This window comes from Gracilinanus agilis, chromosome 4, assembly GCF_016433145.1.
Source record: "Gracilinanus agilis isolate LMUSP501 chromosome 4, AgileGrace, whole genome shotgun sequence".
NCBI lineage: Eukaryota > Metazoa > Chordata > Mammalia > Didelphimorphia > Didelphidae > Gracilinanus > Gracilinanus agilis.
In genome coordinates this window covers 222,940,368-222,967,464 of record NC_058133.1, presented here as the reverse complement: position 1 = coordinate 222,967,464, position 27,097 = coordinate 222,940,368, and the positions used below count along the sequence as shown (strand labels likewise).

At 40.8% G+C, this 27,097-nt stretch overlaps 1 protein-coding gene across 1 annotated transcript in view; it reads right to left on the bottom strand.

Annotated features, from left to right (window-relative positions):
* Positions 1–24,324, bottom strand: part of CACNG4 (calcium voltage-gated channel auxiliary subunit gamma 4) — a 129,640-nt gene extending 105,316 nt beyond the window's left edge. The window contains exon 1 of the mRNA XM_044675160.1: positions 24,168–24,324. Within this exon, the coding sequence (XP_044531095.1) occupies positions 24,168–24,324 (157 nt within the window). The remainder of the gene's footprint in view (positions 1–24,167) is intronic.
* Positions 24,325–27,097: the final 2,773 nt, after the last annotated feature.

Sequence of the window (27,097 nt, the reverse complement as noted above, 5' to 3'; positions counted from 1 at the left end):
CTTCAGTATTTTTAAAAGGGAGGGGCGGGGCAGCTAGATGACTCACTCAGACCTAAAGCCCAGAGGTGGTTCAAATCTGTCCTCAAACCCTTCCTTTTGGGTGACCCTGGGCAAGTGACTTAACTCCCACTGTCTAGCCCTTACCATTCTTGAGCCTTAGAACCAATACACATTATTGATTCTAAGACAGTAGGGAACGGTTTAAAAAAGAAACAGCAGCAGCAGGGGCGGGGCAACAATGAATTCTAGAGCGGGGGTAGAAGAATTTTTTTCCCCTTTCCCAGGATAAAGGAAAGAAGTTTGGGTCTGCATTGTTATGAGTCAGGTACATCAAAGGAGAAATTGAGGGATCTAAGGGGAAGGAGCTTGACACGGTAGCCGGGAGCCAAACTGGAAGGGCTTTAAATCCATACTGGAGAGTTTATATTTGTTTAATCCAAGAAGTCACAGCACGAGCTGTAATTCTCTAAGGCTAAGCGTATGAATAACGTGGTTAGACCTCCAACTTTCGGAATTCTTCCTCTTCAGCATCCGGGAGAAATTGACCCGAAGTTGCGAGATCATTCCGCAGCTTTTTGGCCAGAATTTGGCCGGTGATACCTACCCCACGCTTACTAACAAACTCACTAATCCTGGACAAATAGTCACTAAACATCCTTTCAGTCAATCCACAGACATTTAGAGAACGCTTTGGGCTAGGCCAAAGGGAAACAAAGAGGAATCGCTACCCTCAGGGAGATTGCACTATGGGGAGCTTTTTAACGAACAGATCCCGGGATAGACCTGACTTCAGAGATCAAATCTAGCCCTTTCATTTGACAAAGGCAGCTCAGGCCCTGGCAAGTAAGGTGACTTGTCCAAGCTCACACAGGGAGTAAGTAGCAGAGTCAAAATTCAAATTCAGGTCCTTTAACTCGGGACCCTGAGCTTTCAATAGTATTCTGCTTTCTCAGCCGCCAACTGAGGCATCTGAAAGAAAAGGCTGTCTAAACTCTAGATTTGGAGTAGGTCTGGGTTTGTTTAAGCTCCTTTCTCCTTTACTTATTAGCTAGTGATTGTAGGTATCTCCATCTGAGCCTCAGTTTTCACCTCTGCAATATAGGCTTAATACTATTTGTACCACCCGCATAAATGGATTATTGTGAAGTATGTTGTGCAGCAAGATACATGTGAACCATCATAATTATGATGATAAAAGAATAAACAAGAGGGAATAAGCACAGATTTAGAAAGAGATCATAGGATTTGGAATTGGAAGGAAAAGATCTAGTCCAGTTGCCTCATTCTATAGATGAAGAAACTGAGGCCCAGAGTGGGCAGTGATTTGCTTAAGATAAGATAATAAGTACCATAGAAAGCTTTAAAATTAGGGCCTGAACCCAGGTCTTCTGACTCCAAATTAAAATGAAATAAAAAGACGGCAGCTAGGTGGCTTAGTGGATTGAAAGCCAGATCTAGAGATGAGAGGTCTTGGGTTCAAATATGATTTTAGACACTTCCTGACTGTGTGACCCTGGACAAGTAATTTAATTCCCATTGCTTAGCCCTTACTGCTCTTCTGCCTTGGAACCAATACATAGAATGGATTCTAAGACAGTAGGTAAGGATTTAAAAAAAAAATACTTACATATTAGGACAGATAAGTGGTGCAGTGAATTAATAGAGTACCAGACCTTGAGTCAGCAAGACTCATCTTCCTAGTTCAAATCTAGTCTCAAATACTTACTAACTGTATGACCCTGGAAAAGTCACTTTACCCTGTTTGCCTCAGTTTCCTCGTCTATAAAATGAGCTGGAGGAGGAAGTGATAAACCATCCCAGTATTTTTTTTTAAACCCTTAACTTCTGTGTATTGACTCATAGGTGGAAGAGTGGTAAGGGTAGGCAATGGGGGTCAAGTGACTTGCCCAGGGTCACACAGCTGGGAAGTGTCTGAGGCTGGATTTGAACCTAGGACCTCCTGTCTCTAGGCCTGGCTCTCAATCCACTGAGCTACCCAGCTGCCCCTCCATCCCAGTATTTTTTGCCAAGAAAACTGTCAGTCAGACACATCTGAAAATGAGTGACCAGCAAAAGTATGTATATACTATCAGCGCAAGAGATAGTCTGAGAATCCCAAGTTCATCAAATCCAGCCTCTCATATTTCCTAACCATATGATCCTGGTCAAGTTCCTTAACTTCAGCCTGTCTCAGTTTCTTTCATCTGTAAAATAGGGATAATAATAGTAACAACCTCCAAGAGTTGAGGCAAGAGCCAAGTGAGATAATTTTCGTAAAGTGTTTTGCAGACCTTAAATCACTATATAAATAACTATATATAACTTAATTATAGATATGAATAACAATATAAATAAAATGAATAACTATTATTGTTATTTCAAAAGAGCTTTATAAACCTTAGAGGGTGTGAGAAATGCTATTATTGCATGTTCTCTTTAGGGCTTGTAAAGCACTCAACGTACATGATCTCATTTGATCCTCACAACAATCTTAAAAGCCTGGTGTTATTATTATTATTGTTTGCATTTTATAGATGGAGAAAATGAGACTCAGGGTCACAGATCTGGTAGGTTCTGAGATGGAACTTGAACATATATATATATATTCCTGACTGTATTTCCAGAACTCTAATCATTAAATTCTACTCCTATGCTTATTCCAGAATAATGGTTGAGTGTAAGGGAGAATGTCAATGGTCAACTTGGATGATGAGAAAGGTGGCTGAAACACAATATGACTCTCTGAATATCTTTGAGAAGAAAAAAGATCACTATCTCCCCAGCCAGAGATATCCATCTACCCTAAGGCAGAAAGCTGAACCCAGTGATTTTTTTTAATACTCTATAGAAATCCCTGACCTATGACTTCAGACAATTGTCTATTTATCGGAATCCTTGCCATTTTGGGGATCAAGCCTGGCACATCCAGACTGACAGTTAAAACAACGTTGCTTCCTACAGAAGGCTTACAAGTGCTTTCAAAAGATTGTCTTGAATAAGTACCTTCTATGGTGTTTCAGAGAAATAAAATGGAAAGAAGAGAAAGGAAAAGAAAAATACATATGGACTCCAAATTGTGGAGGGATTCTTGTTATACATATGAATTAGGGGAGGCAGAAACAAAAATTTATTAAGAGCTGACCATGAGCTAGGTGCTGTGCTAAGGATTAGGGAAACAAATGAAATGCAGCTTTCCCTGCTCTCAAAAATCTTATGGTCTAATAGGGGAGATGACATGCAAATAACTACTAACAAACAAGTTATATACAGGATAAATTTGACTTATCTCAGATGGAAAGCACTTGTATTTAAGGGGAAGAGGAAAAGTTTTCTTATGGAAGGTGCTATTTTTGTTGGGACTAGAGGGAAGACAGGAGAGGTAGATAAGGGTGGAGAGCATTCTAGGCATGGGAGGAAGCTAGAAAATGCCTGGAGTTTGGAAACGGAGTGTCTAGTTGTAGGAACAGTTGAGGTCATTATGCCTTGATCACTGAGTTTATGGGGAATGGAAAGGGAGAGGGCAAAATATAAGGACCTTTGAATGCCAAACAGAATTGTCTATTTCATCCTGGAGATGACAGGAAGCCACTGGACTTTATTGAGGAAACTTACCAATGGTGAGACCATGGGGTTCTTGTTGGGTTGCATATTGGGAAAGAGGGTAGGGCACGGGGGAAAGTGGGCCTGACAGTAGTGGCAACCCTGGTGGACAAAAGTACTGGATTAAGTCTTGTCTCACTACTTAGTTCCTGTGCAGACTTAGGCAAACCATTCAAATTTTAGGGCTCAATTTCCTCATTTGTAAAATGAAGGAATTGCCTCTGAAGTCCCTTTCAGCTTGGAAACTATAAGGACAGAGTCCTCTGGGTAGGGTCTAGCTTAAGGTTACCCCAAAGAGGTTAATTTCTAGGAATTCCAACAAGGGACAGAGAGGCCAGGGGACATAACAGCTAAGCCATAGCCCTAAGGAGGTCAAGCAGATGCTGGACTTCTCCAAAGACATGGCACCTGGACTTGGATTTGTCCCCAGGAATTTGGGGACAGGGAAAACAACAAAATCCAGTTTTTCATACTAGAGGAGGTGGACATCATAGAGAATCAGAGCCCCTTTGTATGACAAGCCAAACTCGATGAAGTGAGAGAATGTCTTCAATGAAGGGCTCAGATGTGAGCCCTGGAATAGCCCAGCACTCCTGATCATAAATGGGAGCTTGTTATCTGTGCTTTTCAGAGGGAAGGAGGGCCGGAAGCAGGGTCAGACTGGCTAATTGAAGCTTTCATTCATTCCCCTCCCCCTGCTGCATTTTAATTATAAACGAGTGGCACAGCCTTGTCCAATGAACTCACAGTTCACTGGAAGGGAGCCCACTAGTTCCCAAATGTTCTTTAATCACTTCCCAGGGAAAGCAGAGGAGCATAGGAGTACCTTTCTCTTTGGCTGCCATCTCCCCCAAGGGGGCAGTGGAGGTCAGGGTCAAGGTTAACAACTTGGCTATCTAAGGACAGAAAAGAGTTTCTATCCCCCTCTCTCTTCCACCCAGTGGTGTCTTCATATGGGTAGGTCAAGGGGAAAGTGGGCTATGAATCCTTAGGGATAAGCAGAAGGACTCCAGAATCTGAAGGCATGTAGTACTTAGAGAGTCAATTGGATTTAGAGCTGCAAGAGACCTTAGAGATCACTTGGTTCAACTCCATCATTTTACAGATAAGAAAACTGAGGCTCAGAAAAGTAATGGGAATGGCTTGCAGTTATAGAGGGAGGACGTAGCAAAGACAGAGTTCAAACTTACCAACTCTGTCTCTACATGAATGCAATGACACTGTTGTCACTGAGTCATTTTTTTAGTCATGTCTGACTCTTCAAGATCTTATACTTTGGGATTTTCTTGGCAAAGATACTGGAATGGTTTACCATTTTCTTCTCTGAGGCAAATGGGATTAAGTGACTTGCCCAGGGTCACACAGGTAGTAAGTGTCTGAGGCTAGATTCGAACTCAGGGGGGATGAGTCTTTCTGATTCTGAGCCCAGTGCTCTATCCACTGAACTACCTAGATGCCCTATAGGAATGTGATTACCTTTAGTATTCTGCCAAGCTGTTTCTGTCTGTACTATGACAGCCATCATTATATATATATATATATATATATATATATATATATTATATTGTTTTCTAATTGCCAAATGAAATGTAAATACCTTGAGGGGAGAGACTGCGTGGCTATTTTCATATTTTCTCTATATAATCATGGTACCTGTTAGAGAGATCTTAAGTTCTATTAGCCTGCCTTCTCTCTGGGGAAGATGCCCAAAGGCAATTAACTTCAAGGAAATATTCACACCAAAAAAGGCTCTCAAAGAAAGAATGCAGCTATGGCAGTAATTGGAAGAAATATATTAGTAGTTGTATTTCTCAAAATAAGGTGGAATGTAAGATCCTTGAGGGAGAGAATAGGGGCATTTTGGGTTTTGTCTTTGTATTCCAGGGCTTACCATAGTGTCTTTGCACATAGTAGGTGTTTAATAAATATTTCTTGACCTGAATTGAATGTGAGGCAACAGGAATTTTGACTCAACTCCCATCTGAGGGTGGGAAAACAGAATAAACCACATTTTTTCCCACTCAAAAGGAAGTGAGCAGACTGTCATCCCCTTGAGAACAAGGACCATATCCCTCTTTCAGTTATGAATCTTTGTCAGCACTGGAGTCATGCCTGAAACATAGTAAGTATTTAGTAAGGATTTGCAAACTCAACAAAATATCCAATAACCGAACAAACTCCAAGGATGAGAATCTCTACAGCAAGCCTTGACAAGCCAAAAGTAATGTGTCCACAGAAGTCAAATCTGATTCTTGAAATGAGGAAATAATAACCTTCTCTTCTAACTTTCCTTGTCTGTTCCTTTAGGTGGTATCACATGGCCACAAAATGTCAGAGCTGGAAGGAACCAGAGAGCCAATTGAGTCCAAACTCCTGATTTTATAAAGGAGGAAACTGAGGTTCAGATTTTTCTTACTTGAACCAAGAGAACAGTTTATGCAGTAAACAATAGAGTAAAAACAACTTTGAAAGAATTAGGAATTTGAATCCCCTGGTTGCTCATTACATTCAGCATTAGCTGAGACATGGAACCTACCTCACACTATAAGCCCTAGAATACAATGACAGAGATGAAAAAGGTATAGAATGAAATAAACATTTTTTGGGGCATAACCAGTGGGGTAATTTCCCCCCCCCTTGATTATAAACGTTTGTAATAGCTCAAAAACTTTTTTTAAAATTAAACCTTTGCCTTCTGTCTTAGAATCAATACTTAGTGATTCTAAGACAGAAGTGCCATAAGAGCTAGACAATTGGGGTTAAGTGACTTGCCCAAGGTTATACAGTAGAAAGTGTCTGAGACTAGATTGGAACCCAGGTCCTCCTGACTCCAGGCCTGATGTTTTATCCACTGTGCTACCTAGCTGCTTTGATAGATTTTGTTTTTTCTTTTATTCTCAATTGTGAGGGTGGGGGTGGTGGGAAGGTGAGAAGTTGAAGTTGTGCTGGCTGAGAAAATAAAGGAGGGGGCAGCTGGGTAGCTCAGCGGATTGAGAGCCAGGCCTAGAGATGGGAGGTCCTAGGTTCAAATCTGACCTCAGACACTTCCCAGCTGTGTGACCCTGGGCAAGTCACTTGACCCCCATTGCCTACCCTTACTTACCCTTATTGACTCCAAGATGGAAAGTAAGGGTTTAAAAAAAAGAAAAGAAAAAGAAAAAAGAAAAAGAAAGGATACTCATTCTCTAGAAAGGAAAAAAAAAATTCTTGCTTGTAAGTGTTCCAGCAACTCTGCAGTTCCCTGAACATGTCACTCTCATATCTGATTCCCCACACCTGGAATGTTCTCCCCTTTCATCTCTACCACTTAATTTCACTGATTTCCTTCAAAACTCAGCACAAATCCTAAGAGGGCTTTCCTGGTTTCCCTCTTGCTCCACATTCCACCAGCTGTGGATGCCTTCTTCTCTCAGACTGTCTTCTCTCAGATATACCCCATAAATACCCAGTTACTCACATGATATTTTCTCCATTAATAAGTAATGTTCTTGAGATAAGGACTATATTTTTGCCTTTATATGTCTAACATTTAGCACATTGCTTGGCACACTTAATAAATATTTCTTGACTAGATTTAAGTGTGTTGTCCTGTTCCCTTCCTTCTAGAGGAAGCTGGGTGGTACAGTAATAGAGGCCTGGTCCTAGAACCATGAAGGCCTGGGGGCAAATGCAGATACTTACTAGTTTTTCGACTTATGTGCTTGGGACACTTGGGATATCTTGGGACAGCACACTTCCTTCCCTTAAAATCCCTCCAGGTAGACAGGCTGCTTCTGCCTGCTATTCATTTTACTTTATCTTGATGTCAAACTGAGATGATGCAGATAAAAAAACTGAAGAGGTTGTGACAAGCAGGTACTTAATAATTTGTTTCCTTCCTCATCAAAGTCTTTTTTTTTTTCAAGAAAGATTCTAGCTATCTGTGGATAGATTTCTGGAGGTCTATGCAACTGAATGGGAAAAAAATTAAAAACTTTATTTTGATTGGTTTCCTTTGTAATCCTATTTGTTTTATTTTATGATTTTAAAAGCAATATTCTGAGAAAGGGTCTAATAGCTTCACCAGAAAGGCAGAGGGGACTGTGACAACCCTGCCCTAGTGTAGAAGGGAAAGTTTTTGTTTCCTGTTGAAGGATTTAGGCAGCAGGGATCAGGTGGGGAAGACATCTTAGGACAGCACACTTCCTTCCCTTAAAATCCCTCCAGGTGGACAGCCTACTTCTGCTTGCTATTCATTTTGCTTTATCTTGATGTCATACTGAGATGACGCAGATCAAAAAACTGAAGAGGTGGTTACAAAGTGTCATCCAGGAAAACCCACCTGAAATCACTGTCACGAATACTGCCTCACATTTGTAGCACACTTTAACTGTTCCATAGAATTCTCTCATCATGGTGGAAAGAGCACTGCATTTGAAATCAGAAGCTTTGGGTTCTAGTTCTGGCTCTTTCACTGAAGAGCTATTAGTCCTTGAGCAAATTGCTTTACAAATCTGTGCCTCAGTTTCCTCATCAAGAAAAAGAAATAAATGATCTATAACAGAGTTCTTAATTTTTGTGTGTGTCACAGACTTCCTTTAGCAATCTGGCCAAGCCTCTGAATATTTTGAGGGGAATATTGAAAATATTGTGAAAATAAAACTGTAATCTCCCCTTCCCAGTTTCTATGTCTTGGACTCTAAAATCTATAAATGGTTCTCTGAGAGGGCAATGGATTCTAAATTAAGAACTTCTAATCTATAAGATCTTTGTTCTCCAAATCCTTGATTTTGACAACTTTCAGAAGTTAGACAATGAGAGCCCCTCCCCCAAGGGGAGTAGGCACCCCAGGAGATAATGTGTCCCCCCACCACCACTGGAGGTCTTCAAACGAAGAATGAATAAACACTTGTCAAGTATGTTGTAGAAAAGATTTTTTTTTTTTAGCTATGGGGTTGAAGTAGGAGGCCTACAGTTTTCCTTCTAACTCTAAGATTCTTTGAAATAGGCAAGACAGGTACAAGCATCTCCATGTAACATCTTTGGAAAAGGTGGTTCAGGAAAAGGTAGGTAGTTCAGTGAATAGAGAGCCAGGCCTAGAGAAGGGAGGTCCTGGGTTCATTTCAGACACTTTCTAGCTGTGTGATCCTGGGCAAGTCACTGAACCCCCATTGCCTAGCCCTTACTGCTCTTCTGCCTTGGAACCAATACACAGTATTGATTCTAAGGTGGAAAGTAAGGGTTAAAAAAAAAAAAAAGAAAAGAAAAGTTTCAGTGAGTTGCCTAAAATTCATAGCTATCTAGGGTTGGAGCTGAAAGTAGGATCGTTTCACTATTCATCAGGGTCCCCTTATCTGAGGCTTTGCTTTCCACAGTTTCAGTTATCCTTGGTTAACCTGAAGAGCTGGAAGTCCCCTGTGCTAGCCGGTAGTCCACCTACAAGTCCCCCTGCATCAGTAGTTTACTCCCTTTTTTAGGTATTTTTTGAGGTCGTAGGAGGCCATGGAGTTCCAAGCCAAGGGAAGAAACCAGGAGAGAAAGCACATATATTTGAGTGTCAGCAGATATTCACTTATATCTACAGTTTCAGCTACCTGTAGTTAGTTTTTTTTCCCCTCCTTTCTTTTATTTTGAATCTTTACTTTCTGTCTTAGTAACAACTCTAGCACAGCAGGGCAAGGGCTAGGCAATTTGGATTAAGTGACTTGCCCAGGGCTAGATTTGAACCTGTTTCTAGGCCTAGCTCTTAATCTACTAAGCTACCTAACTATCCCCCTTAATATCATTTCTTTTAAAAAATAAAAAAAAGAAAACCTCAGAATCAATGTGAAGAATTGATTCCAAGGCAGGAGAGCAATAAGGGGTAGGCAATTTGTGTTAAGTGATTTGCCCAGGGTCACACAGCTAGGAAGTGTCTGAGGTCACATTTGAACCCAAGACCTCTCATCTCTAGGCCTGGCTCTCAATCCACTTAGCTACCCCAGTTCATTTCTAAGACAGAAGAGTGGCAAGGTCTAGACAACTGGAGTTAACATGACTTTCCCAGGGTCATACGGTGAAGTGTCTGAGGTCAGACTTGAACCCAGTCCTCCTGACTCCAGGCCTAGGGCTCTATTCCACTGTGCTACCTAGATGCTCCTGTGACAGGTCTTGGAATGTGTCCCCTGTTGGTACCCAGCCCCTACTGTACTGAAAATATCTTCAGTTTCTTTATTCTCTGGACTTGGATTTGGAGAGAGCAGAATTTGATTGCAATAATTACTCGCCCTCTGACCACGGGCAAACCATGCCATCCTTTTGAACTCTAGATATAAAATGGAGGCACTAATATCTGTATCTACAAAACCTCATTTGATTAGGTAGAGTAAGCCACATCCTTGGGGACTCTCTTCAAACAGGGCATCTCTGCTCCATATGGTAAGATGATACAGGATTCCATGGAGATGATTTTTTTCCAATGACCGTCTGAGTGTCAGCATCAAGTGAACCATAAAATATGAGATGTGCTTACCAAAGTTCCCCAGTCATGAATGTTCTGTGCAAAGTCCAGATGGAAGGATTTCTTCCCAATGGGTTGTTATTCCAGATGTTACTATTTACTGATGAAATTGTACTGATAACATCAAGCTCTGGAATACTATAGAGACCACTTCCATACACTCTACAACCACTCAAATCAGATCAGCCTAGCAATCCAAATAGGAAAAAAAGAGAAAAAAGGAAAGAAAATCCAAAGAGATGAAGAATGTGTGTCGCCCAGATTATGGCATACAGTTGGGAGCTCACTGGGAACAAGTAACTTGCTCATAGGTGCTGCAGATGTAAAATAAGCTAAATGGGAGCAGGAGAGCTGGCCGGATCACATTGGGTAAATTGTATCATACTTTTTCTCATCTTAAGCCACTTCCTGCCACAAAAACCCATCTTCTTAATGTCACAACTTCTTCAGTGATGTTATATGGCTGCAAGTCATGAGATAACATAATCTCAGAAGAATCACGATTAGAGATCACTCAAAGGGTAATGGAAAGACACATTGTGGATTTAGGTAAGTTTGCAGAATCTAGCAATGATAACTTGCTGCCAAGAACAGGGGAAAGCACATCTATCAATAAGCATCATGTACAATCATAATAATAAACCAATAATTGCTAACATTTACATCAAACTTTAAAGGTTACAAAGTGCTTTATATAGACTGTTTTAAAATATATATTTGCATTCCATCTTCCCAATAACATTAGTGAAGTAGAAGCTATTATTATTCTCATATTCTAGAAGAACAAATTTCACTGACTTGTTCAGTCAGACAGCTGGTTAAGTATGTAAGGCAGGATTTGAACGGAGGTCTTCTTGACTCTAAATCTAGCCATTTAGTCACTGTACTTTCCAGCTGCCTCATATATCATGTACTGTTGGTTGTTAAGTCATTTCAGTCATGTCTGAACTGTTTATGGTTTTTGTGGCAATGATACTAGAATGGTTTACCATTTCCTTTTCCAGTTTATTTTACAGGTGAGGAAACTGAGGCAAACAGAATTTAATGACTTGCCCAGGGCCACATAGCTAGTAAGTGTCTGAGGCCAGATTTAAACTCAGGAGCTTGGATGCTCTATCAATGTATCTTTTTTTTTTTTTCTAATTTTTATCTTCCATCTTAGAGTTGACACCAAGAATCAGTTCCAAGGCTGAAAAGTGGTAAACACTAGGCAACCGGAGTTAAGTGACTTGCACAGGATCACGCAGCTAGGAAGTAACTGAGGCCAGATTTGAACATAGGACCTCCCTTCTCCAGATCTGGTTTTCTATCCACTCAGCAACCTAGCTATCCCTGCTGAACTTTTTTTTTTTTTTAGAAAGTCCAAGAGGAGAGGCTTCTGCCCATATGAGGATAAAGGTTGTTTCCCTAGCTGAAGAGCTCTGTAATATTCCAACTGAAAAGAGCAAGTAACAGTCAACTGAGACAGTAGCTGGAAGTGGTGGAGTCTAAATCAGTCCACTAAAGAGGGAGCCCAGGGAATCTAGCAAATTGTTCCTCTCCAGCAGAGATCCTATGCCCTGGGAAGAGTCTGTTAGCTAAGCTAGCCCAGGCAGCAGCAACCTAACAGCTGAGAACCTGACTGTCCTATCAGGCCACCCCGGGGCAAAGAAACTTTCCCAGCATACCAGTAGAATAAGCCAACTCAGTGGCTCAACATCTGCTTGAACCAGCCAACCATTAAACTGTCCCATCCTTCGAGGAACCAATCTAGCCTAAAAGTAGATCAAGACAGAAAGATCCTTGAAAGGACCTGTTCGTACAAAAATATTTATAACCGCACTTTTTGTAGTGGCAAAGAATTGGAAACTAAATAGATCCCTCATTTGGGGAATGGCTGAATAAATTGTGGTATATGATGGTGATGGAATACTGTTGTGCTATAAGGAATGATGAATAAGATGATTTCAGAAAGAGCTAGAAAGACCTCCATGAACTGATGCAGAATGAAATAAACAGAACCAGGAGAACATTGTACACACTAACTAAAACACTGTGGGACAATCAAATATGATAGACTTTGCTACTAAAAGCAATATAATGATCCCGGACAATTCTGTGGGACTCATTAAAAAGAATGCTACCACCTCTAGAGAAAGAACTGTGGGAGTAGAAATGCAGATGAAAACATATCATTTATCACTTGTTTATTTGGGTATATGGCTTGGAGTTTTGGTTTTATAAGATTATTCTCTAGCAAAAATGCATAATATGGAAATATGTTTTGAATGACAATATATGTATTACCCATGAGCTTATCAACTCCAGGAGGGAAGAGAGGAAGGAGACAACATGAATCATGTAACTTTGGAAAATTTATGTGCAAATTTGTTATTGGAATAAAATAAAGATTAAAAAAAATAAGACTGTCCCATTTAAAAAAAAAAGACAGAAAGACCCTTACTGTTCTAGTTGTAAGTTCCCTTAGTCATATGTATTCTCCTCATATATGCCTCAGTTCCCTTGAACATGTTCATATCTATTCTTACCCTGGCAGATTCTATGTATTTATGGGAGATTTTGCTCCAGGTTTCTCTCTGAGAGAAATACTTTGTAACTACTGTTCTTATTGCTCTATTTGAATAAAAAAATTTTCCCTAGAAAACTAATTGAGTTTACAGGTTGATTATTAAGGGGAAGCACACCACTGGGGACTCATTAGCTATAGTGTTAGGATGATAGCCACCCATAAGATTGCTTCTAGGACACAAAAGTAGAAGCTACTCCTCTTGGAACCCAAATTGCTAGTGTTAATGTGAATTGAGGAAGAGAGTTCAGAGAGGGTGAACATGTGTGACTAGAAAAAAATCAGGCAAGTCATGTAATGAGAAAATCAGCAAATGGAGAGCCCATTATTTGTCCAATGTGACAAAAAAAATCCACTTTTCCTTCTTTCCAATGTGATAAAACAGGATCTACACCCTCAATTTTAGGTTTACTTCATTGTCTGCAGTGCCTGTCCAAGATAGAGAGTATTCATAAAACATTAAAAGAACCAGATGAAGCCTTCCATTGTGTTGGGTTGATCCTCTGAGGGGGTGGAGGTAGATTTATGGAAAGATGTGGAAAAAGCCTGCTCTGAATGGGAAGGCATGAATAGGTTGTAAACTGTACCAATGAAAGAATAACCCACAGTAAAGAGATTGCAGCTTTGCTGAAATATTGGAGGAACTAGAACTATTTCCCAGAGTTGTGAGGAAAGCACTTTGCAATCTAGAAAGCATAATGTAAATAGGAATTATTATTAATAATAATAAGAATTCATTATCCTCCCAATTTTCAGCTTTGATCATGACATTCTCCTATTCCAAAACTTTCAACATCTCAGTCAAGACAAACGTGGGGGCAATATGGTATCATAGAAAGTACTGCATTTGGATTCCAAAGGCTGGAATTCAAATTGCTCCTTTATTTTGTATATCCTTAGTCAAATCACATAATCTTTCTGGGCCTTTAAAATGAGGGTGATTGGTGATCTTCAAGATCTATTCTAACATTAAATTTATGAGCTTATGAAATTTTCCTGATCTAATCCATCTTACATTTGCAGCCTGATTTAAGCATTGGATCTGGGGATTTTCTTGGGAGAGATACTGGAATGGTTTACCATTTCCTTTTCCAGAGTATATTACAGATAAGGAAACTGAGGCAAACAAAGTTAAATGTCTTATTGGGGGGGGGTCACACAGCTAGTAAATATCCGAGGCCACATTTGAACTCATGGAATTCCTGACTCCAGGTCCAGCATTCTATTCACTGTGCCACTTAGGGAGCAAGGAATACCTGAGCTCAAATCCTGCCCAAGACATGTAATAGCTCTGTAGTGTTGGGCGAGTCACTCACCCTCTTCTCAGCCTCAGTTTCCTCAACCTGTAAAATGAGGATGATCCTAGAACCTACTTCACGACCACGAGATAACATATGTAAAAACACTTCGAACTTTAAATGTGTCACAAATGCTAACTATTATTAGAATTCAAACCTAGGTCTTTGGTCCCCAGACCTGATGTTCTTCCCATGTACAACACGAACTGCCTGACATCTTTCACAGTATTGAGCATAAAGTAGGAGCTCGATAAATTCCTGTTGATTGACTGGTAGTAATTCAATCTGCCTTGCCACTTCTCCCTGCTGAGGATATCTGTACTGAGAGAGAGAGAGAAAAATCCCTGTACTGATGTCCAGACTTGGTAAAATTCAGTTGTCAGAAAACGTTCGAGAATCCTCAACCTCTGTGGCCATCATCCTTAACCTCCTGAACCCAGGGAAGACAAAAGTATGTCGAGTGAGGTCCACAGCTTACCCTAAATTTGCTGCCTTCCAGAATCAGAAAAATTTCACTAAAGCAATCATTTATCACACCAGCTCCAAGGGAGTCATCAAGGTCAGTTCAGCCTTCCTTCTGGTTTACAGACCTCCTGGGTGTGGAAATATAGACAACTATGGGATCGCCCAGTAACATTCCATCCTGTTAAGAGCATTAAGCTGCTTCATTCGATTCCCAAAGGCAGAATTTCCAAATGGCTGTTAGTGAAACATTAAATAGAAACCATGACAGATCACAATTAGGATGTGAAATAGGATCTAGCCTGAAGGTGTATTGCCCCAGAAGCAATGAAGCCCACTGTTCAATGTATTCTTACACCCATTTGCTGGCTCAATAAGTAACACCAATCCTTACAATCTGCCATTGGCTAATGCTACATGGGCACCCAGAGAAGCTCCTGAACAGTGTAAGGATTAAAGAAAAGAAAGGCAGTAACAGAATAATACTCTTCTGGTAGGAGAGCAATAATAAGCTTGCAATTCTTTAGTGCCTTGACATATGCCAAATACTTTTTCTATAATGATTCTGTGATGTATGTAGTGTATTCTTAGCCCCATTTTATAGAGAAACTGATATTCTGAGAAGTCTACTTACCCAGAATCATTTGAATGGAGATCTCCTGACTCTGGATCCAGAGGTCTGTCTATAATATTGTGTGGCAATGTATTCAACAAAAGGTTTTTTAAAAACACCTCCTCCAAAAACACAGAAGAAAAACAACTGCTTGAACACATGGGCTGATGGGGATATTATTGGGGAGGTAGATATGGAATTAGGACTTGATCAATGATACATGTAAAACCCAGTGGAATTGTGCATCAGCTAAAGGGGGTTAGGGGCATTTGGGGGAGAGGGAAAGAACATGAAATATGTAACTAGGGGAAAATACTCAAAATAAAATAAAATAAAAAACACCTCCTCCATGCACAATTTTAGTACTTGACTAGGGAAACATTTTGTGGTTATTGTTCAGTGATTTCAGTTGTATCTGACTCTTTGTGATCCCATTTGGGATTTTCTTGGCAAAGATTCTAGAGTGGTTCACCATTTCCTTCTCTAGCTCATTTTTAGCTCATTTGACAGATGAGGAAACAAAAAGGGGTTAAAGTAATTTGCCCAGGGTCACACAATTAATAAGTGTCTGAGGCTAGATTTGAATTCAGGAAGATGAGTCTTCCTAACTCCATCCTCAATACTATCACTGAGTCACCTAACTGCCCCAGATCTGGGAAACATACAAAGATAAAAAAAATTAAAAAAAAACAAAACTTCATGGAATTTTAATTCTTGGAAGGGAGGTAAGAGGGATACACACACGTACACACACACACACACACACACACACACACACACACACACACACACAGTGCAAATGACTAGGACTATGGTAAATGTATTAAAAGAGGATTAGGCCATAAGAGGGAGACCTTTTAAACGGCTAAAAAGGCTTCCAAGTCATAGTAGCAGTTGAGTTAAACTTTAGAGACTGGATAGACTTTTAAAGGTAGAGATTTGGGGTAAAGCATGCCAGAAGTAAGGAGTGGTGTGAGCAAAGGCATGGAAATGGAAAAGTCAGAGAGTATTTGTGGAAAACTGTAAATAGTCCAGTTTGAAAAAAATGTAGCCTGCATTCAAAGGACCTAGTGAGAGACTTAGAGCTGGAGGAAAGCCTGGAGGTCATCTATTTCAGCCCTCATTTTACAGAACTGAGTTCATAGAAGAAAAATAGAAGTAATTAGGTTATGCCATCATGCCCAGAACACTGGACCTAGGGTCAAGAAGAACTGAGCTCAAATCTAACCTTGGACACTTATTAGCAATGTGACCTTGGGCAAGTCACTTAATCTCTGCTTCCATTTCCTCATCTGTAAAATGGGGATAAAAATATCACCTACCTTAGAAAATGTAACAATATCACAGAATTGCCAGACCTTAGGTCTTATGTATCTTATTGTGTATTTTACTTTAATAACAACAACAAAAAGACACAGTTTAGAGTAGTGGAAAGAGCATCATTGGTTTTGGAGACAGACGGATGAACCCCAACTCTGTTAATGATTGAGTGGTGACTTTGCAAGTCATCATTACCTCACCATCATCTCACTTTCCTTCTCCATAAAATGATGAGGCTCAACTTTAAATTATCTCTAAGGTTCCTTCTTCCTCTAAATTCCATGACCTTAAGATTGGTTCTTTTTGAAGAGGACTTCTCTACTAGATGATAATTTCATTGGAGAGGCAACAATTCAGTCTCAAAGGGAGGGGCTACTATGAGAGACACAGACTCATAGTTTTAAAGCTAGAGGGGCCTTAGAGCCCCTTAGCCTGAAGGGGCCTGAGAGCTGAGTTGGTATAATATCCCCATTTTACAGGTGAGGAAACTGAGTCCCAGACAGGCTAAGTAATTTGCTCTAGGTGACACACCTAATAAGTGACTAAGTAAAGATATGAACTCAGGTCCCTTTTTCCAGAGGGAGGTGCCAAGGAATTTATATTATAGCATCCTTGGAGAGTAAGAATTAAGTCTTTTTTTTTTTTCAGTGAGAACCAAAAAAAAAAAAAAAGGTCCTTTTCCCAAGAGAGTTGCCTGATATCATAAAAGAAAAAAAAAAACAAAACTCTTCTTCCTTCCCTCCCTCCTTCCTTTTGTTGTGAGGATTACTTAGGTATTAAGTTTATATATAGTTTAGGTGGACCTAGCAGGAAGGGCTGGAGAATTTCACATGGAATGGGGAAGCAGGAAGTGGCTTGTGCCTGAGAAGGACTCCATGGTGGTTGGGACAGGCAGTAACTGATTCCCTGGGAGACCTCAGAGTTTGTGGAGTTGCACCCTGATGGATCCTGGAGAGTGGTGAAGGCTTAGAGCAGAGGACATCAGACCTGCAGAGCAGCACCAAGGAGGGAGTGGTTTATGATCTGGTGGACAGCATTGCAAACTTTCTCTCCCTACCTGGATACCTCGGATCATCTGTTCTGGTGGAGTTGACTCCTGGCATCCTGAAACCATCCCTGGATTAGCCATGAGATCCCAAGTAAAGCCATCCTCAGGTCCTCAGCTAAGCTGACCAAACCTGGCTGGAATCAGGTTGGGAGGAACTTTCCCCTTGTGACTCCAGTACTGCTTTCTTTGGGCCCTGTCTTGCTTAGATCTTAGAAGAGTGTAGTTAAGTCCCTTTCCCTTGAACCTGTGGTTTGCCCTTAGTCTGTTGTTGTAGAAAAACCCTATTCCCATTCTTTACCTTAGTTTGTCCCTGATTAAAATGTGTTATTAAACTCTTGCCTTTACTTATCAGCTTCCATAGGCTCTGTCTTGTTGATGCTGGGTGGCAGTTGGAGGCCAACAGCCATTTCTGTTACAGACATCCAAACAGTCATTATAACCCAGTCTCCCTACATGTTGGGCCCCTTCCTGTCATTCCTGTCTCCCACACACCCACCTGGACCCATATTTACTATTTAAGGCACCTTTCCCTGGTTTCTCCCTTAACATTTCCTTCTTTCCTTTGTTTCTTCCTTTTTTCCTTCCTTCCTTCCTTCCTTCCTTCCTTCCTTCCTTCCTGCCTTCCTTCTGAATAAAAGCTTCAAATCTTTAGTATAAGGCAAGAGTTCTTAGCTCCTTTTGTGTTATGAATCCCTTTGGTAGTCTGACAAAGCCTAAGGACCTTCTTCAGAAAAAAATGTTCTTAAATGCATAAAAGAAAACAAATAAGATTGCAAAGGCAATCAACTATCTCAAAATACAGTTATAAAATATTTTTAAAACACAAGTTCACAGACAGCTAGGTGGCTCAAAAGATAGAGCATCAGGCCTGGAGTCAGGAGTTCCTCGGTTTAAATCTGGACTCATACACTTCCTAGCTGTGTGACCCTGGGCAAGTCACCTATCTCAATTTACCTAGCCCTTATGGCTCTTCTGCCTTAAAAGTGATACTTAGTATTGATTCTGAGAAAGACAGTAAGACTTAAAAAAAAAGAAAAGCCTATATATAAGGTAAGCACTGAGGCTTGGACACAACATCCCCCTGTTCTTGAACAAGGGCAAGCATTAACGGGCACTGAGGGAAGTGTCTTGTCTGTGGTCATATAACTAGAATGTGTCAGAGGCAGGACTTGAACCTAACTCTATAGCCAGCCTTCTTATGACTAAGACCAAGCTAAGCTACTCTCAGCTGATATTTTTGGCTTTTTAAAAATTTGTAAAGCACTTTATGTACACTAGTTGATTTGACCCTCAAAACAGCTCTTTGAAGTAGGTACCACAGATATGATGACTCCCATTTTACAGATTAGGAAACTTAATCTCAAAAGAGGTACAATGACTATACCACAGTCCTATGTCCAGGAAGGCATCCAAGGTGGGATTTGAAACCAAGTTTTTTCAACTTTAGGGTTGAAAAGATCTATTACATCTCTCAGGTAGTACAGTTACTGGTTGAGATAGAATTTGAACCCTCTGATTCTAAGCTTATTCACTATATTGCATTGTGGAAGACATGATGAGCCTAGTAATTTAACTGTATTTTTGTAACTCTTACTTTCTCAGAATCAATACTAAGTATTGAGTCCAAGGCAGAAGAGTAGTAAGGGCTGAGGTTAAGAGACTTGTCTGAGGTCACACCGCTAGGAAGTACCTGAGGTCAAATTTGAACCCAGGACCTCCTGTCTCCAGGCTTGGAACTTTATCCACTGAGCCTAGGTAGCCTGAGATTTAACTTTTAAACAGGATTAAGATCTTGCTGAAAGGATTTCAACTACTGAACCTTAAATACCAACCTGGAGAAGGAAATGGCAAATGGAGGAAATGGTAAACCAGTCTAGTATCTTTGCCAAGAAAACCACAAATGGGATCAGGAGCACTCAAAAACTACTGAACAACAACAATGACCAATTGGGAAGCCAGGTGGGGCAGTGGATAGAGTGCCAGCCTGGAGTCAGGAAGATTTTCATGAGTTCAAATCTGGCCTTCCTAACTGTATGGCCCTAGACAAGTAACTTTACCCTGTTTGTCTCAGTTTCCTCATCTATAAAATGAGCTGGAGAAGGAAATGGCAAACCACTCCAGTACCTTTGCCAGGAAAATCCCAAATGGAGTCATGAAGAGTCTAGCATGACTGAGAAATGACTGAATAACAACAAAAGACCAACTTGTCCAACTACCCAATTGTATGTACAGAGGAGGAAACTCTGACCTGCTTATCTCCTCTGCAATTTTGGATCCAGTTGCTCTATATGGCCTATAGTTCTAAACCATTCCTTGACCTTGACTAAAACTTCAGTGCAAGGAAAGTTGTAGAAAAGACTTGCTTTAAAGAGATGTTCACTTTCTCTATTGTTTTTCAGAAGCCTCCAGCATGATCTCTCTTCTCAAAGCTGACTGTGCTTGGGCATGCACCCAGTCTGGTCCAAGACAAAATTAGACTGTGTTGGCAGAAGTATGGAATCTAAAAAAGGACAGGTGATAATCTTACTGTATTGAACACTGGTCAGAGCACATTTTGGGTATTTTATTCAGTTCTATCTGCTACATTTTAAGAGCAAGTTAGAAAATATACTAGAAAAATAAAAGAATGAAGTCCCTTCCCTTTGTAGCTAGTTACAGCCCTCCTCCCTACCCTATAGCTCAGGGAGCAGTGATTTCAGAGTTTGTCTCATCCAGGAGCAGCCTTTCCTAATCATGGATTTCCTACTACTTTCGTGCTTGGGGAGAGTGACTTGGGACCTAGAAATCACACCATACAGAAAAACAGTTGAGAGAATTGGAGGCATTTTGCCCGGACAAGAAGATTTAGAAGCAGGACATGATTGTTGTTTTGTGATATTCATATTTTTTTCTTTTATGCACTTGCTTTTCACTTATTGCTTTCTTTCGGGGGCTCAGATGACACAGAGAGTGGAGTCCCTCTTTTTTTCCTGGCTGTTGTTTCATACTTACATTTGGGACACTGGTCTTTAGCATAGTACCCAGCACATAGTAGGTCCATGAATGGGTTTGAATCTAAGCTCTGTCACTTCTTATGTGTATGGCCTTTGTCCAATCATTTCTGTTTTCTTTTTTAGTGCCTTATGTGAATCCAATTAAACCCCACAGACATTTCTTAGCTGGAGAGACTGTGTGGTCTCTGTATATGGAGTCCTTAAATATAGAAGTGAGATTAGATTTACCCTGGAGTTCCATTAGCAGAACTAGGACCAGGCTTCAGGGAGAGATTTCAACATGCTGTATAGAAGAAGTTTCTAATATTGGAAAATGTCCAACAATGGAAAGACTGCCCCCTGGGACAGTGAGATCTTCATCACTGGACATGTTCAAACAGAAAATGAGTGATATGTTTTGGTCCAACTGACCACTTACTATTAGCCTAGGACTTCAATTAACCCGAACATTAAGGTTTAGGTTGTTCTCTCCATCAAAGATGCTGTAAAGGAAATTTCTGTGTCCAACTGAGGTTGCAATAAATGTTCTCTTCCCAATCAGAGAGTCTATGATTCTTTTTCTTTATACCCAGCATGCCACTGGCCCAGAGTCAGGAGGATTTTGTAAATATGCATTGAATTTATTTGATGTATGAGTTGGCAGGACCTTATCCACACCTTCTCCTTCAATCTTTTTATATCGTTAGATGCTTTATTGTTCGCCAGGGTGGTCCACATGTTTATAAATGAAGAACAAATGAGTTGACATATGTAAAGCACTTTGCAGACCTTAAAGGACTGATGATGGCAGAGGAACAGAGGCAGCCCCCTTCTAGACCAGTATTTCTCTAGAACAGTTACTTTAGAACTAAAGAGTTGGCTGTTTGCTTAGTGTTGGGGAACCAGAACTGAGACTGTTGCTGCACCTGCATTGATAGCACCTGGCCTAAAGAGAATAAGAGGGCTTTGCATTAATTATTTTTTTAAACCCTTAACTTCTGTGTATTGGTTCATAGGTGGAAGAATGGTAAGGGTGGGCAATGGGGGTCAAGTGACTTGCCCAAGGTCACACAGCTGGGAAGAGTCTGAGGCCAGCTTTGAACCCAGGACCTCTCGTCTCTAGGCCTGACTCTCAATCCACTGAGCTACCCAGCTGCCCCCTTTGCATTAATTATTGATCAATCATGATACTCAATTTTTTTTCTTTTCTGCCTTTGCTTTTGACTATTACTTTCTCTGTGGGGATCAGATGACACAGAAAGTAGAGTCCCCCTCTTTTTCCTGGCTGATGTTTCATGCTTATATTTGGATCTCTGGCATTTAGCACAGTACCCAGCATATAGTAGGTACATGAAAGAGATCTGGATGTTTGAATCTAGGCTCTGTTACTTGTATGTATAGCCTTTGTCCAATCATTAATTTTCTTTTAAGTGCCTTATGCAAATCCAGTGAAGTCTCACAAACATTTCTTAGCTAGAGACTATGTGGTACAGTCCAAAGAATACTGTATTTGAAAATCCACACTTCAAGTGAAACTTGGCAAATTAATTGACTTCTTCAGGATTCAATTTCCTGATTTTTAAAATGAAGAGGTTAGGCTAGGTGACATTTAAAATCCTTTTTAATCCTGTGTTTGTTTTGGGCACTGACCTCTATTAAAACTCAATATGGGGATCTTGGGTTCTGAAGGATCTCTTTTAGGATCCATCAAGCTGGAAAGGGCTTGAGCTTTTCTTGCAATGATATGATGATATGTCTATTATCCAAGAACCGGCATAATTAAGTTAGAAACTCAACCCCAGAGGGTTTGAATGCAAGGTGAATGGGGGGGCGGGGAATAACTCAATGCTATCTACCAAAGCATGGAAGTATAATTTGGGTTGTTAGGGAAAATCTCACACTGATAAGATTGAAGTATAGGGATATGTACAAGACAAATCACTTCATCTTTGGGCTTCCTCTGTAAAATTGTGTGACTGGGCTTAAATGACCTCCAAGGTCCTTCCCTTGAATGGCATCCTCTGTGCTAAATGTTATGGCTATTGATGATGAGAGTCACTTAAATATTTATTAAACATCTCTTTCTCATTATCAACTTCATTCCTCACTCTCCTCCAGCCTACATCTCCAACCAATTGTCAAATCTTGCCATTTCTGCCCCTGTGCTATCTCTCACATATGGTCCCTTTCCCATACTCATAAGGTTGCCATCTTTTTTCAGATCCTCATCACTCCTCAACTAGATTATTGCAACTACCTCATAGTCTCCAGATTTAAGTTTCTTCCTATCCTACTTCATGTTACATACTACTATCAAAGTCGTTTTCCTTAAATGCAGATCTGACCACATCAGGTTCCTCTTTGATTAACTCCAGTGATTTACTATTATTTCTGGAATCAGTATAAATTTCTGTTTCGATTTTAAAGTCCTTCACAACTTGCCTATAGCCTATCTTTCCAGATGCACTGGACATTACTCTCTACCACACAATCCAAACAAGTTAGCTTTCTCTTTATCCCTTGCACACAACCCTCCATCTCTGCCATGTGGCTGTCCCACTTTCTTGGAATGTACTATTCTATACCTCTATATCATAAAGTTCCTTTCTTCCTTGAAATTGCAACTTTTTCTGCATGAAACCTCTCCTCCTTCCTTCAACTTCTAGTATCCTCTCTCCCTGTCTTGTATTTATCTACTTTGTATATATTTGTATTTACTCTTTTATACCTATGCTGTATCTATATCTATATATGTACTTGTTACTTCCTCCATTAGCATGTAAACTCATTGTGAGTAGGGATTATTTCTTTGTGTTTATCTTTCTAGTACCCAGCATTGTTACTGACACATAGTAAGTACTTAATCAACACATGATAATGATATCTCTTACCTGCCCATCATTGTGCTAGGTGTCATGCCAAAGAGTATAAGGCAAGATTTCTGGAGAAATAAGCTAATCTGAAGTGAGGGTTGGGTGTAGTACAAAGACAATTCAGGAAATCTTAACTGACAGGATCTGAGTCTGTCTACAGAACTGGGAAAAGCCCAAGCATCTGCCTGGGCTATGTGACCTGTCCATTACACAGAAATTTTATACTCTCACATCAGATCATTACACGAGGCCATCAATTAATGGAAACCTAGAAACTATTGGGAAAAGTATCCTGAAGGATGTGATTCTCTCCCCTGCCTCCCCTTTCCCCCATCTCCTCCACTCTCTATACCACCTCTGACCTGAGTCCATTCCTTAGTGGAGTTATTCATCATAATTACCCTGATAGATTGCCCAGAGCCTTAAATATATAAAATAGTAGGTTCTTCTTGAGAATGACTATCTACTGGTGGCAAATAACCCAAGAATGGAACCTACTATTGGTAAGTTGCCTAAAAATCCTTAAAAGCCTCATAGTGATGAGAGGATTAGGTGCTTCATTTGCTAACTCTTGCAATATTTCTGAATAGTAAATTTTAAATGATAAAAATAAGCTTGGGTTTAAAGCTTTAAATCCATTATTTTTGAAACATGTTACCACAAACCATGTTAAATACGAAGAAAAAAGCTCAAGTGGGTCTCCTTTCCTTTTACCTTTCCTCTTCCCTCTCCCCTAATACTCTGATTCATGTTTTTATTCATGATACTGTCAACATTGCAGACTGGCAGAAACTTCTTGTTGGCTGTGGGCACATCTTCTTAGATGTGTCTTTATGAGATAAGAATGATCTAGCTGCTGGGAACTAACAAAAATTATCAGTCCAGTGATCACAGGGAAAATGAAGTATTCTGAAACAAGCTTTCAAAGAGGTCTGACCTGCATGGACATTCATATCTCCAAATGTTCCTTTTTCCAGAATCTCGTTCTTGGGACCTAGGACAAGGGTCTCTGGCAGAGACAGGATAGACCTCTTGACTAGGTAAGGCCCAGAAAAGCAATTCACTATTGTCTTTTTATTGTTTTGTTTTGTCATCGTACTAACCTCAACTCAGAGCTGTCCAATGAACAGCAAGCATAAAAAACTCCAAGAATGCCTGGGATATATCAATCTTAATTATGAGGAGGAATGGCCAATTTAGCTTCTTTCTAGACTCTATGGAGGTCATATTCAGTTTTGATTTTCTGTGGGGCTTCTTTCCCCCACAGTCCCTGATATTGTAAAGACAATCCAAATTATAATCCCAAATGAGATAATATTTGTAAAGTACTTAGCACAATGTCTGGCACAAAGGAGGTATTTCATAAAAGCTTATTGAAACTGGGATGTTGCCATAAGCATACCAATTAATTTAGCTTATCTAAAGAACTAACCATTTTCTTATTAGCAGTGGGAATCATATGCTGGGGTTCAATTGTATATTACTACTTGACATACACAATACAGAGAAAAGTGAGCCAAACCATTATTTACAGGACCTAGACTGGAGTGAGTATTTATATAGCAACTACAATGTAGCAGGCATTGTGCTAAAGACCATTACAAATATTATCTCATTTGATCCTCAGAGCATTGCTCTGAGTAAGTGTTATTTCCATTTTTCAGAAGAGGAAACTGAGACAGAGGCAAAGTGTCTTGTTCCAGCTCACAAGTGTCTGAGGCTAGACTTGAACTTAGGTCTTCCTGTCTCCAGGTCCAGCACTCTATCTATTGTGCCACCTAGCTGCCTAAGACTTGTGGTCAAACCATGATCTGAGTTTGAATTCTGGATACTATTGGCCTTGGACTAATCACTTCATTTCTCTGGGTCTTGGGTTTCCTCATCTGTACAATGAGAGGATTGGATTATCTCTAAGGTCCTTTCTCTGTTCTAAATAAGGGATCCTATGTAACTTCCTGTTTGTGGTGGAAGCTGTAGCTTTAGGGATTTGTTTTTGTCATGAAAGTATTTGAAAAATATGAGGAAAATGAGGATATTTTATGTCTTTAGATCTCAGGTGCTCATGGTAGGTAGTGACGTGGGTGTCTTTTCTGGATTACAGGAGTAGGTGTTCAGGAGCTGAGCAATTTCATAAAAGGAATGCTATTTTTCCAAAAGAGAGGAAGGAGGGGGAGAAGCTCCGGATCCTACATGCTTTGCTGTTTATCCAAGTCTTTGAGGGACTATTGATTTCACACTTAGTATTACCTGAAGACTCCATTTAGGTCTGGCAGTTTCCAAGTACATTCTTAATATGTTAGTTGTGGGGGAGGGGAGATAGGAAAGGGAGGAGGAACTGAGAAAGAAGTAGGTGGAGAAGAGTAGGAGATGACAGGATTAGAGATGAGAAAATAGTTTCAAAGAATTCAGAAGAAGCTGGAACTGACAGCTCCAACTCATCCTTAAAAGTGCCTTGAACACTCCTGTCATGTTGATTCATGAGAGATTTAGAATTGAGAAGAACCCAAGAGGGCATTTAGTTCAATTTCCTCATTATGCAGAGGGGGAAATTGAGGCCCAGAGAAATTGTTATTTACCCAAGGTCACAGAAGTCTAAGTGGCAGAGCCTGAGATTCAAAGTCAGGTCTGCTAACCCTAAACCCAGCATTCTTGCCACTGGGCTAGTCTGCTTTAGTAATTGTTTGTTGAAAACAGAAGTAACTTCACAATGTCCATCTCCTTTTTATTGGATTTTTTGGACTAGATTGCTTGGTTCAATCCCTAGATTGAAAGTTGAACAGAACCTTACAGAGTTCATCCAGTCTAATTGCCTTGTTGTGTAGAGGCAGAGAGAGACCCAGAGAGAGAGTTAAAAAAAAAAAAAAAAAAAAAAGACTGGCCCAAGGTCACACAGTTGTGTGTGATTCCTTTTTCTACTTTCCCCATCTTTCCACCAATCTACGACTCTAAAAGGCCAAATGGGCTTGCTTAAAATGCAGGAAGAACTTAGGTTAGGTGGATGGAAGAATTTCCCAAGTGTTTAGATGGATTCTGAAAGACTAGAGAGGGTGTCTTCTTTCTGGTGCTGCTTAAAACCCTTTTAGCTGGGACCATGAAGCCACAGTCCTGCGTGGAGGTTTCACTCTATAGTTTCCTAGGATGTCCTGTCCTGTGCTGTTTGGAAACAGCCACCTGTTTCTTTCAAGTTGCTGCTGCTGAGTTGGTCCACAGCGTGGTACTGAAGGCCAGCTAGCAGATTGGAGAGACCAGGGGAACGCCCGTGGGATTCTTCTTTCCTGCCTATCTTATCCCTCCCACTCCATTCAGCCCTTTGCCGCCTGAGCCCCAGCCTCAGTCTCAGCCCCAGGGAGCTAGATGGGCATTCGTTTTGACTTCTGGAGAACCCACTGTACCAAATAGAGGACCGAATACACACATTCCTCCTCCTGCTTCTCCAGGGTTTGGGGACACGAATATTCTCTCTGACTCGGCCAGCCTGGCACGGCCTGCTCTTTGATACCACGGGCAGGAGGAGACGTGGCCACTGGCACTGCCACCGCCACCGTCACCGTCACCTAGTCCGGCCACGAGGCTAAGGGGCGGGAGCGCTCGCTTCCCGGCTCTGGGTTCCGGCAGTGCCTCCCACACTTCGGCTTCCAGGGCCCCCACTCTCCAGAGAAGTGGAGACGGACTCCAGTAGACTAGAGGTTCCGTTGTTAGTACCTGGCCCGCACCCGGTCCAGCCCCACCTCCCCTCCCCCGAAGACCAGAGTCGCGCCGCCTGTGCCGCTGCTACCAAGGCTCAGCTACCCGCCAGGCTGCGCCCTGGAGCGCAGGAGCCCGCCCCGGGGAGCGGCTGGAGCAGAGAATGACCGGAGGCCCCAAGCC